The 14,192-nt window shown below is 33.6% G+C and overlaps 1 protein-coding gene and 1 long non-coding RNA gene across 2 annotated transcripts; one reads left to right on the plus strand and one right to left on the minus strand.

The window, feature by feature from the left end:
- Positions 1-2,953: 2,953 nt before the first annotated feature.
- On the plus strand, positions 2,954-4,582 carry LOC136227037 (putative F-box/LRR-repeat protein At3g18150). Its single transcript, XM_066015766.1, has 3 exons — positions 2,954-3,856; positions 3,955-4,110; positions 4,295-4,582. Exons 1-3 carry the CDS (start codon positions 2,987-2,989, stop codon positions 4,580-4,582), a joined length of 1,314 nt encoding a protein of 437 aa, XP_065871838.1. The 5' UTR covers positions 2,954-2,986.
- A 3,164-nt stretch (positions 4,583-7,746) lies between these two features.
- Positions 7,747-8,429, minus strand: LOC136226283 (uncharacterized). The gene is made up of 3 exons (XR_010687670.1): positions 8,315-8,429; positions 8,047-8,166; positions 7,747-7,834 (listed from the first exon to the last, which is right to left on the minus strand). It is a non-coding gene; the product is annotated as an uncharacterized lncRNA (long non-coding RNA).
- Between the last annotated feature and the right edge of the window lie 5,763 nt (positions 8,430-14,192).

A 14,192-nucleotide genomic window follows, 5' to 3' on the forward strand; every position in this document is an offset into this window, starting at 1 on the left:
AGTTCGCGAAGTCTACGAATAGATCCTCACGTTTCAGACCTCGCAGACTTCGCGAAAGCATGGATATGCGACATAGATAGTCACGTTTCAGACCTCGCAGACTTCGCGAAAGCATCGATATGCGAAGTAAAATCACCTCTTTCCCTGCACATTTACATTCGCATGCTCCGCTAATCTTCATTTCGCGAAGCCAAAATCATCTTTTTCCCTGCCTAACACGATTAATTTTTTCTGTAGATGGTTGAATACGTAACATCCCTTTTTGGAAGGCGGCGTACTGGGCTGCAGGGGAGATGATTTTCCTTACTGTATAGGGATGAACTTCCCCAAGATTGACACATTCACTCCTAAAGTGGTTGGTTAGGAGAGGTTATGTCAATCTTGGGGTGCACCATGGGACACGTCCATCCCATGGTGCCAATCTTCAAAGTGAACCTAACTAATCCGGTACCAATTTTAAATCAGATGAGTAATCTTGGTGTGCACCGTGGGACACGTCCATCCCAAAAGGTCTGGAAGTCCAGACCTTCTGGGATGAGAAATGGAAGTCCAGACCTTTGGGGATGGATGTGTCACATGGTGCACACCAAGATTACTCATTCGTTTCAAGATTTGTACCGGATTAGTTAGGTTCACTTTGAAATGATTAGTTAGTAGAGTTCATTGTGGCAATCTTGTTGTAAATTTTGATAATGTTATGATTTGAATGTTGTTATTGTGGCAATCTTGTTGTAAATTTTGATAATGTTATGATTTTAATATTAGAATCCGTTGTTGTTTGCCATTTTTTGTTATATACCACTTCGCGAATTAGCTTCAAAACATATCCAGCCTTCGCATATGCGAATTAAATTCATCAAGCAAAACAAACTTCAGCTTCGCATATGCGAACTAAGTTCATTAAGTAAATCCAAACATTAGCTTCGCAGGCTTCGGATATGGTCGAATCTGCGAAGTCAGACGGGAGGGAGACAGACGTGCGTAAATATTGAGGGCATTATGGGAAAGTCACACAAAATCAGTCTAGATATGTAGTAGGTTGAGTAAATGGGTTAAATATGTAAATGAGCCTCCCATTTGACCTAGTTTTGTAATTTTCCCTTTACTAATTTACCAAATTCAAACTAAAATCCTAAAATATAGGGTTAAAGTGTAAAAATATCTCTAACGGTTTGGATTAGTAGCAATTTTACCCTTGACGTTAGTAGTGAAGAGCAATTTTACCCCTAACGTTGATAATTTGGGTCTGACACTATTATAAAACACAAATATTTTGTTTCTTATTCTGCACCAATTGCATTCTAAAAAAAAGATTTCATGTTTTATATAATTTAATAATTGAATTGGAGATTAATATTTATAAATTCGGTGGATTTTTTTTGAATTTTTTTTGTCCAATTCGTACAAAAGACAATATATTTTTTTTTATTTTTTTACATCTCAACATATGTTTGTGATTTGTTGCTGATAAAATGACGCACGTGTGAAGTGTAGATGACAAGATTCATGACCGAGAAGTCAATTTGATGAATTATTTCTCAAATTGACCCAAATTATCAATGTTAGGGGTAAATTGCTCTTGGCTTCCAACGTTAAAGGTAAAATTGCATCATTTTCGGCGTTAAAAATAAAATCGCTCCTAACCCAAAACGTTAGGGGTATTTTTGCACTTTAACCCTAAAATATATGACATTTTTTTTAATGAAGAACTCATAGTATATGTTATAAGATCTTATTTCTTACTATTTACTATTTCAATGTAATTATTCTTATTTCTTTTAGTGGAAGATATAAACATTTTTATATAGGTAAAAAGTATAATTGACCCACTGGATTTTATCTGTTTTAAGGATCAAACCCCTAATCAATTGTTTTTCTATATTGAGCTATTGATTATTGATTTTGTTATGAATTCAACCCTTATTTAACTTTTCCATTGAGTTTGAACGACAAAAGCCGTTAAGGGGTTCAGCGGCGTGGATATTTTTACTTCCATGTGGACAAAAATAAATAAATTTCATGACTAAAAGAAAGAGTAAAAAGTAAATAGAAATTACAGAAATCGATTTCCAGTAGGTTTTTCTAAGCTGGAAATCGAACTTGGAAGAACCTGCTGGAAATAGATTATAGTGTTAAGGGAGAAGATCGATTTGACGATTTTGATGTTGTAAATTGCAAAATTAGAGAGTAAAAGATCGAGTTTGGAAGAACCTACTGGAAATTAATTTCTGTAAGTTATTTTTACTTTTTAATTTTTATTTCTTCTAGTCAAGAAACTCTTCTTTTTAGTTGTCAATGTCAACAAACCGTATGTAGTCTAAACTCGACGAAAAAATTAAATAAGGACTTGATCCCTAATAGAATCAATGATAAATGACTTGATAAAAAAAACAGATAAAATTGAATAGCTTAATTATATTTTTGGGCCGTTTATATATTAAAAAAATGGTCCTAAATCAATCAAATTTTGGGCGTAATATCCATTTGGCTCTTTAAATTAAGGCCTCAAAATCAATTAGCACTTTAAAGTATTAAAATCATTAATCAAGTTACTGAACTAACTAAAAATAATTAATTAAGTCCTCATTCTAAATAAAAATCATCAATTAAGTCCTCATCAAAAATCATTTAGTTGAACAGTTTCAAATTCTCTTCTCTAAATTCATTCTGAACCAACACAAAAGTTATTACAGTTTATATCAAATAGTCACAGTTTCTAATATTAGGATAAAATAAGGACTTAATTAATGATTTTTGCTTAATTTAGGAATTAAATTGATAATTTATAATCCTAATTGAATTTGAAGCTTTAGTTTGGGGACTAAATGGATGTAATGCCATCAACTTTTACATTTTAATGCCCTCATGTTTAAGAATCCACAGTCGCTCAAAAATTGTGTCGTTTCACTTTTCTGTCTGCCTAAGATTATCCAATTCCATCTTATCTTCGTAATCTACCAGAGCAATCTAGCCCTAGACTGAGGAAATGGAAAGCAAAAGGATGAAGATGGAGGAGAAAGAAGACCGAATCAGTGCTTTGCCAGATTCGATCATCAGACATATCATCTCCCTTTTACCATCAACCAAAGAAGCTGTTCAAACTGGAATTCTATCAAAACGGTGGGAGAATCAATGGACTAAAGTTCCGGTTCTGATTTTCGTGTCCGCCGGTATGTCTTTTAAAAACTTCCTTAATTTCATTGAGAATACCTTGATTCTCCATGAATGCTCCAAGATCAAAAAATTCCACCTCAAATATCGTCATACCAGTGGGAACGATCCTCAATTTAGTTCGAAAATACGGTTCGCAGCAAGAAAAGATGTGGAGGAGTTATATTTGGGTTCAAGCGGACAACAATACAAATTTCCGTATTTCCTTTTCGACAATGCTTCACTGGTTAATTTAACAACAGCGAATTTTATTTTTATGCCTAGTGGAAGGATAAGTTGGGATCGTCTGACCACATTGATTATGGCAAGGTGTAGATTCGCTGATCAAGCAATGGAACTTATTCTTTCTGGCAGTCCGCTACTCAAAACATTACTATTAGAACATTGTTTTGGGTTTAACAAGCTGGTTATTGCTTCCAAATCCTTGGAAAATTTGGTTTTAAAACAACTCCGCATAATTTTCGGTATTGAAATTTCATGTCCAAAGCTTGAGAGATTGATGCTTTCCGGTTGTTTGAATGTTAATAGTGCTAAACTACTGAATTTGCCATCTTCACTTTTTGCTACTATTGATTTTAACCATTATGAGGATAACTGTAATGAAATTCGTTCAAGTTTGATTAAAGACGTCCTTCAACAACTTCAGTGTGTCAAGGAGCTAAGAATCGGGGGTTGGCTTATGGAGGTAACTTCTAGAAGTGAAAAAACAAGCATTTCATCCTAGTTTTAAATTGAATTATTACACTCTCTTTTCTAAATTTTCGTTCCACATTATGTTTGTAGTATATATCAGCTACACAGATGCAAGATCAGTTTTCTCCAGTGTTGAACATCAAATGCTTGGATCTGATTTCTCATAATATATCTGGAATTGCGTTTTTACTTCGTAATTCACCCGTGCTTGAGAAACTGGTTATTAATGTGACAAACTTTGATCAGGTAACAACTCAAACCTTTTAAATTCTAGATAGCAAGTTTAGTTCATGTATTATTGTGAATGATATAGTGTATATGGAATAGAAATCTTTAACATTTCATGAGTTTCCTCAAATTTTAAATGAATATATATACATTCAATTTCCAAGTATTGTTTAGTCCTTTGGCCTAACAATTTTTATGACAGGACTATTGTGATTTTGGGGAAAACTACTGGTCAGATGCGACTGTTTTCAATTGTTTGGTATCTCATCTGAAGACTATTAAGATCGTTGGCTTTCCGAAGAGAGATAGCAAACATAAGGTTATGCTAAACTTTGTTCAATTTTTTCTCAAGAATGCAAGGGTGTTGGAAAAGATGGTTGTCGAATTGAAAGATGATGGAACAGCTTTTCCTCTGAAAGTTTCTCAAGGATTATTAAACTTGCCAAGATTTTCTCAATGTGCTGTCATTGAGTTGCAATGCTCTAAGTAAATAGGAGAGTTCTTTTTTAGTTTGTTGTGCTTTTAATGTATGCCTTTACATTTGGGAGGAGTAGATGAAACTATAAATAGGAGTAGTTTGTTGTGTCATTATTGGTTTAATGACTATTTGGATAGAAACAGAGCATGCCTGGGAGGTTGTTCAACAGTTTGAGGTTTCTTTGGATAAATTTGATAGTATTAAATGGAAGGGCAATTGTTCTGTTTATTTTTTTGTTGCTTCTGCTTGGAATTCTCTTCGGAAAAAGCATGATTCAAAAAAGTGTTGGAGTTATTCGGTCTGGGTTGCTCCTTGTATGCCAAGAATGAGTTTTATTTTGTGGATGCCGATGCTTAATAGACTGAGTATCAAGCCGAGTCTTTTTAAATGGAAGGAAGGAGTCTTGAAACTGTTGGTCATTTGTTTTTTTAGTGCCCTATTTCTAATCAGGTCTGTGATGTTGTTTCCAGGCGCTGCAATATGAGCTTAGCTCAGATTCTTTGGAGGAGAGTTAGTAGGAAAGCTTTGGGTAAGAGTTTTCTTGCTCGGTTAAGAAGGGTAATGTTTGTTACTATGGTTTATGTGTTGTGGCAAGCACGTAAGCGTTGTATTTTCAGTATCTTCAATCCGTTGTTGAGGATTTAATTAGGCTTGTGGCGTATTATGTTCGTTAATAATTATTTGGTGTAAAATGTCCCGTAGATTTTTATCGGAATGTTTAGTCCTAGATGAACGCGATGACGTAAACAGGTGTTGTTTGTTGTGCCATTATTGGTTTAACCACATGATGGATTCTGGGATTACAGTATTGATGTGTTGTTTTGATGATTGATAGACCAACTGTATGATGAATTTGTGGACAAAGCCAAGGCTCGTAATAGGAGACGGGTTTCGATGATCGCTTCATGGCAGGCATGAAGCAAGGTATATATATCAGGTTATAAATTTAAAGCGAGTTTGTTGTTAAAAAAGTTTGTTTATAGTTGGACCTGGTACTCAAATGAATTTGGTATAGGCATTTTGCTTGGATTATGATTATTATTTTTCAATGACTGCATTTTGCTTTAATGACTTTAATTAGCACCCACTTAAGACCAGGGGCGGAGCCACCTCAGGGCCGGGGGGCTGAAGCTCTCCTGGCCACTGGCTCCGCCCTTGAGTATGGTTAGTTTTTCCTGTCTAACTCCCGAATATTGGTTTATATTTAACTGATTTACTATTATTTCAATAGTTGAAAATAGTTGTGTTAGTTCTTTATTCTAAGAAGAGAAGGCATGGGTTCAATCCTCACCAAACTCATTTTGTTTAAATAAAGTTTTATTTATTTGAACTTTATTTTGCCAAATGGGCTCTTTATTAACATAACATTCTTGAACTTAATTTTGTTATATATTTGTGTTGCTATTTAGTGTCGCTGACACGACTTTATTTTCACGGTTTTATATGATGGTAATGTTAGCCGACCCCGAATCATTTCGGGACTAAGGCTTTGTTGTTGTTTGTTGTTTTATTTGTGTTGCTATTTACCCCGAATCATGTCGGGACTAAGGCTTTGTTGTTGTTGTTGTTGTGTTGCTATTTAGTGCTCCCAAATTACTTATCACCGCTCCCATTTGGACAAATTTGCCCTTTTCATAAAAAAATTCAAAATTGATTTTTTTTTTAGAGAATCCGCATATTTTATGCCGAGACGGATGAATCTCTCGCCTGACCTATGGTCGGGTGGGATGAATCTCCCGCCTAGCCTATGGTCAGGTGGGATGGATCTCCCTCCTGGCCTATGGGTAGGAAAGAGATTCATCCCACCTGACCATAGGCCAGACGGGAGATTCATCCGTCTAGGCATTAAAAAAATGGCTTTTTATTAACATAACCTTCTTGAACATATTTTTATTATTTTTTTGTGTGTTACTATTTACCGTCCCTAAATTACTTATCATCTTCCCTATTTGGACAATTTTGCCATTTTCATAATTTTTTTTCAAAATTGATTTTTTTTAGAGAATCCGCATGTTTTATGCCCAGGTGGATGAATCTCTTGCCTGGCCTATGGTCGGGTGGGATGAATCTTCCGCCACTACACCATAGATGGTCTATTGCAGCACCGAATAAGTGTTGGCTAAAGTCATTTTTCTGTTGCTAAAGACTTTAGGCAACACATTTGGCCAAAAAAATGTGTTGCTTATTCGCACGTTGCCAAAGATGTCATTAGCAACAGTTTTTCACATTTATAGCAACATCAATAAATATGTTGCTGTTATTGTCAGTAGCAACACTTTCCTACCCTATGGCAACTTAAATAAAAGTGTTGCTTAAATTATAGATAATGCAACACTATTATCGAAAGAAAATAAGCAACACTTTTACACTTTCTTGCAACAAGTTTTTATGCAAGGATATTTTTTTAAAGATCCCAGGTATCCTACCTTCGTTCTGTAGCAAGTATCAGCTGCAGGTATCTTCAGCCTTGCTTTCTAATCCTGTGAATTGATTAATCATTACAATGGAGTAAAGAATTAAGAAGTCAACAAGCACAACCAATAAGAAACTAATGAGCGCACAAAAAAGTAGTTATTCTATATCGCATAAAGGAAGGAGGCTCAAAGCCCCAAAAAATGAATATTAGAAACCTAAACAATGGAAAAAAATTAAGAAAGGAAAAGAAGCTTAAGAAAAAAAGTAGGGGGCTGAAGCACAAGAGACATTACTGTGTAGGAAATATATATCACTTTTAGCAAGACATAATAGCAAGACAATAATAATAACAGAATGCTTGCAAAAGGAAAAAAGGAAACATATTTGTGTAGTTTAACTTTCGAACTTCCCAAACTTGTACTTGAGAAACAGAGAAAGATGATGAGAATAGAAGGCTGGCATCAGTTAAACTCAAGAGCTTATTACCAAAAAGGATAAACAGTAGAAAAGAACTGGAAGCAGCATGTCACTATAGGACTCACAAACTAGAAAAATTTATGTTTAACTAATATTCTTGGAGTACTTGTCCTCCTATAGCTAAAAAAATACTGAGAAAGAAACTATGGAATCTAGAACATGTAAAACATTGGTTATAGTGATACTTGTGAAAGCTAGTCACGATGTAGATGTTGCAATCAGAACTTAAATTAAAATTTAAGCTCAGATGATAGTTTCAATAATTGCTTCAAGAGAACACCATGCTCAGGTATCAAGAGTTATTTAGTACACCATGCAATGCACCTGATCAATGAAATAGCAGTCTTCAGAATTTCTTGTCTAGAAATGCACCTGATCAATGAAATAGAAGAGTTCAGAATTTGATTCTACACCATGCAATTGATCTCTTTTATTTCATAACTGAACCGATTACGACTTTAGGGGCTAAATTGACTAAAAAATAAATGTCACCTACTGATGTGAATTGAGAACTTGAGAGTCAAATTAATTTCAAGTTCAATTGACAAAAATAAATAAATAAATAATGAAATTTAGAAATGAACCTGCAAAAAGTCATATAACTCATTGCTAGCATCATTTTCGTCATTTCTGAGGTCACTCCCATCTGTTGTATAACTGAATCCAGTTCGAGTAGGCTGGTCAACAAATATGAGGTTTGATCCCTGTCCAATCACATTTTCACTTTTACTACCGGATCAGTCTTGCTATTCAGTGATTCGAATAAGAAGTAAAACATCTTGCCACAAAATCACTTATTGTTTGCTATTCTAATGAAAAAAGCAAGACAAGGAGAACCAAAGGGATTTTCACCTTGCAGCTTTGGCATGGGGAAGGTTGAAGTAACCAGCATGGCAACCGAAATCCTGAACAGATGTTCAGGATTCACCGAGAAAGTGGCGTTTCAATGGCTTGTTGCTTAGGAGAACTAGATAACAAATAAAGAGAGATTATATAAGTTAAGGGATTTAATCAAGTTTTCTGCTTGTTGTTTAGGAGAATTAGATAACAAATGAAGAGAGATTATATATGAAGAACAAAATAAAACAATAAACGAAGAGAGGAAAACCTGCCATTGTCTCATATTGATATAAATGTCAGCCAATGCCTTATTCACAATTCAAATCCTTTTAGATTTATAGTTTCAAGGACATTGACAGACTAGCAAAGCAAAAACAAGATGAAGACGAAATTAAAATAAGAAAACAAAAGGTATTGTTATTAGATCAGATCATATAGCTTAGAAATGTAAACATTTGCTATATCCAATAAAAGTAAATAAGCAATATTTATAAACAATATAAATATATATTGACCAAAGCTATGGAAAAAAGTAAATTGCTGCAGCTATAACTATTTTAGAAGCTCACAATCAATGAATGAGCATATTTCCACTGAAACAATTCAAAGATGCTAGCTTCGGAATGCCTTTGAACGGTTCCGTGTAATCCTATAAACAATAAAAACTTCATCTCAGATCTTAGTGTGCTGATTTTATCAAAACAAAACTACAACTTGGCCAAAGATTCAACATAAATGGATCTTATAGTCCGTAAAAGTAAAACGTACTCTAATCTCAGCCGCTTCATCAGAGATATCAGCCTTCTCCCCTCTGGTATGTTGCAGGGCAGCTTCACACTCTTTCCACCGTCCAACTTTTGCCTGCACGAGTTACTCAGCGTTCAACATTGCAATATTTCCTAGTCATACTACATCATATATACCCTCATGAGACTATAAAAAAACAAAATTTATATGGACATGTTAACTAAATTACAAAGAATTAACATAATATTGAATTTAATGCCAGAAATTTAATGCTTTTTATTAGGAGTTCTGAAATAACCATCACAGAGGTTGTAATGCTGAAATAACAAAGGGGGAGATAAAGAGTTACCTCGACAAAAGAATTAAAGTGTCTGTGTAGCGAAAAACCTAGACGGCAGCGGCTGATCGGAAAGAACTGGGCACAATTTTAGCTAAGCGAGCAAGACAGAGTAGCGTCGTTGAGAGAGAAAAGAAGCTTCCAGAGAGCAATTTTTTTTACCGATCCTCTTTTTTAGGTTTTGACTGGGGGAAACTAAAATTTTAGGTACAAGTTTTTGGGTGGGAAATAAAATATTTGTTCCTTCCATAATTTCACAAGTAAAAAATGTTCCCTCTTAAAACATTTTTATTTTTTTTATGGGTATAAGATGTAAAAACATTCATAACGCTTACATTTAGAATCAATTTTACCCCTAACGTTTAAAATTATGTAATTTTACTCTTAACGTTGGTAGCCAAAAGCAATTTTAGCTCTAATATTGACAAGGTGCGTCAATTAGAGAAATTATGAATCAAATTGTCTTCTCGATCATTAATTTTGTCATCTACATTTTACATGTGTGTCATTTTATTACACATTAGTAACAAATCACAAACATGTGATTAAATGTAATTTTTAAAAAAATTTAAAAAATACTGTATTTTGTAGGAGTTGGACAAAAAAAATTCAAATATTCCACCAAATTTAAAAATATTAACATCCAATTCTATTATTAAATCACAAAAAATATGATTTTTTTAAAATTAACTTACGTGAAATTACGGTAGAATAAAGAACAATATATCTGTGTTTTATAATACTGTCTAAAATTGACTCGACTTGCTAATATTAAGGATCAAATTGCTCTTGGTTGCCAATGTTAGGGGTAAAATTGCACAATTTCAAACGTTAAGGGTAAAATTACTCTTACCTATAAACGTTAAGGCTATTTTTGCACTTTATCCATTTTTTATGAATATTTTTTTTAATTCTAAGAAATGCAAAACGACGTCATTTTACATCTATTAGAATTAGACATGTCCATATATCGGGTTGGACCGGGCCTAACGGATTTTTATCTAAAAATACATAGTCCAAGCCTAGCCTAGCCCACTATTAATTTAGACGGACTCAGTCGGGTTGGACTTGGGCTTAAAAATAAAATCTCAAACTTAGCCCATATGTCCACCTAAAATATATACATGGTTTTTAATTCTAAAAAATAAAATTTATACTTAAAAAGTATTTAATATATAAATTCATTCATTAATATTAATAGGTGGGCCTGGATCGGTCGGTCTATTTTATTTTTTATCAATGTCAAGCCCGCCCAAAAATTAGGTGGGCTTTAGTGGGCCTGGGCCGGGCTTGTCTAAGATTAATTTTCATTGTCCAAGTACGGCCTAAGGGACACGGGTTTGGGCAGGACGGACGGGTAGCCAAGCCATGGACAGGTCTAATTAGAATGAAGAAAAATGATATACATAAAAAGTGTTTCAACAATGTCATATCTTTTGCAACATTTTACATCTAGTGTTCCAAAATATGGGATTTATTTGAATTTGACATATCTTTTGCAACCTTTTATAAACCATGTTGCAAAAGATCCAAAGAAATCATAAAAAGTGCAACACATTACAGGCAACACATGTATTTTAGGTTGCAATAGACCATCTATGGTGTAGTGCGCCTAGCCTATGGTCAGGTGGGATTGATCTCCCGCCAGGACGGGAGATCAATCCCATCTGACCATAGGCCATGCGAAAGATTCATCCGCCTAGGCATAACAAAAATCATGAAAATCCTCAAATTTTTTGTGATGAAAAATATAAAATCGTCCAATTTTTTATCATGACAAATGCAAAACCGTTCAATTTTTTGTGACGAAAATGCAAATTCGTCACAAAAAATATGTATTTTCATGATTTCTTTGATAAAAAAAAATTGTAAATTTTAATGTTTTTAACTCAATCATCTATTTCTGGGGTTCTTGGGTTGTTAGGCATCGATTATTTTCATAATTTCAATTATTGTTATCCGGGTTTGTGATTTTGGAGAGAGAATTTTTAGTTTTTTATTCAAAATTATGAGAAAGGCAAAAAAGTCCAAATGGGAGGTGATGATAAATAAAATGGGGGTGGTATTTAGCAATCCACTGTTTTGTTTTAGAATTTATTATATCTCTTTTCATTAAAAAAATCAAATTCTGACTCAAATAACTTAATTTTTGAATTAAATTTTATGAAAATTATAAATAATTTGTAGCTAAAAAAAGTGTAAAAATGTTAATCAACATATCAAATTCATAAAGTTTTAGCGTGCTGGAAGCTAAACTTTTTTGGGTTAATTACAAATAACTACTTTGTGGTTTGGCCAATTTGTAAATTTTTACTTGTTGTGTTTTTTACAAACGTAACCCTATGGTTACAAAATTTTACATGTTTTTTTTACTTTGCTAAATTTGGCCGATAACGACCTAAAAATGAAAATTTTCAACAATTAAACTTGTTTGGTATCATATTTACTATGAAACCATATTCTTAGTTTTTCAAAATCATCATTTTTGGAGTTCTCTCTCTAAACATTATATTTCTCTCTCATAAAAAAACAACACCTAAATAACCTCAAACCTAAAAACTTGAACAATTAAAGTTGCTTAAAATATCATTTAACTCTTGAATCGTTATCGGCCAAATTTGGCAAAGTAAAAAAAACATGTAAAATTTTGCAACCATATGGTTGTGTTTGAAAAAAAAAAAAAAAAAAAAAAAACCACAGGTACCACATCGCAAATCTGTCAAACCACAGGGTAGTTATTTATAATTAACACAACTTTTTTTTTTGCTCTTATATCTCTTGTTCATACAAAAAAATTCAAATTCTTACTTTTGAGACTTAAATAACTTAATTTTTAAATTAAATTTTATAAAAATTATAATTAATTCATAGCTAAAAATAAGAAAGTGTAAAAATGTTATAATTTTTAGTTAATATACCAAAATCACAAAGTTTTAGCGTACTGGAGGCTGAAAAAAAATTGCCCTGTCCTTGTGGGCTAGATTTTGAAAAATTAATAATACCAATTCATGTCTCAATATTGAATTTTCTTTATTTGATGATCTCAATTTCTTTTTCTTTTATTAATTCAGCCTACCAGATCAGCGCCACAATCTTCAAGTTCGATATGATAGCAGAACAATGTAAGTGACATTAGAAACTCCTGAAATTGTACATCAGAGCACTAAGATCACCCATCGGAGTATAATGACATAGCTTTCTAGCTTTCCCACATCCCACAAGAGCATGATAAGTATCCTTTGCCACTGAAGCACATCTAGGACATGAAGTTTGCATAAAGGCAGTGGCGGAGCCAGGACTCATACATCGGGGGGCTTCACTGTAGGTAGAAATTTTTTTTCTAGAAAATTGATTTCTACTGAAGATGTGTATTTATATACAAAAGTTGTTTGAGAATTTTTTTTCGATATATTCACTAGCAATTGATTGAACTAAAATCTAAAAATACCTAAATTAATAGGATTTTTTTATCACATTTAGAAATTATAAAACTAGAAAAAAAAATAAACAATGAAAAAAAATTACTTAAAAATTAGAAGTTGAATGAAAATAAAAAAAAATTGAGCAATTGAAATTTCAAAAAAAAAAGTGTGGAGCAATTTGGAAATTTTTTTCCCAAATCCAGAACCTTTTCCTACGTAAATAAAAAGAAAAGGAGAGAAAGAAATGTTATAATAGATGGAAGCACGTAAAATTGACCTTTCTATCTTTAATATTTTTTTTTAAGTTAACCTACTCAAAACAACGTCATTTTGAGTAGGTTAACTAAAAAAAAAGTTAAGGATGGAAAGGGCAATTTTGCTCTTCCATCCTTTTACAGATGAAGAAGAAGAAGAGTCTTCTTCTTCATCGTCCAGCCGACATGGCTGGAGGGGCTCCAGCCATGGCGGCCCCTGCCCTCCTAGTCCCTGCATAAAAACACACCTAACACTAAGTATTGTCAAAGTCAGAAGACAATCCAAACCAACCCTCCATAGTAGGTTTTCTACCTTTAGAGGACATTCAAATTCCAAACTAGATTTCAATCAATTTCACTAGGCAGATGATGAGAGGGAGCAAGAGTTGACATGATCCGAGAATACCCACTGTTGACGCTGTAAAGTCCAGATTTCTCCCCCACCCATTACCGTGAATCAGGGGACCTTGTCAATGATAGTGAAACTTGTTTAATAAGACCTCTATTCCTTTTAGTAAATAACTAGAGTAGAATGTCATCATCTCATTTCCTCGTGTCTGTAGTTCGCAAACTAGCTACCATAATCTCTTTCATCTCATCAATTGGCTCACTTTCAATATAGGGAGTCGTATCAGGTAATAATAGGGTTTTCCAAACATAAGTATGCTCTCCAGTCTTTATGGATATCTGAGCAACCGAGACAATCACAGAGTGTGTGTCTATTATACTTTTCCACTCGGGTTATTGCCCACTGTAGCATCGAAGAAATTAGAGGTTGGGTAATAACGAGCCTTATATACTTTGGCCACTAGCGAACCTAGATTGTGAAGCAATCTCCACCCTGCTTTGTAAGCAAGGCTAATTTGAATTGACGAAGCTTTCTAAAATCCATACCCCCGAAATTTTTTAGGAGCACACAACTTATCCTAAGATTTCTAATGTACACCTTGTTGATTTGTCGTTCCCATCAAAATGAATTCATCATCTTCTCCATGTCGGCATATAATCATTAGTAGAAGAAAAAGATCCATAACATATGAGGGGAGCGCTTGATGAACTGATTTAAGCAATACTAAAATTTATATTAAATGATGTAGAGATTAAATTAGTGATTTTAACATATATTAGAA

This window comes from Euphorbia lathyris, chromosome 4 (assembly GCF_963576675.1).
Source record: "Euphorbia lathyris chromosome 4, ddEupLath1.1, whole genome shotgun sequence".
Classification (NCBI taxonomy): Eukaryota; Viridiplantae; Streptophyta; class Magnoliopsida; order Malpighiales; family Euphorbiaceae; genus Euphorbia; species Euphorbia lathyris.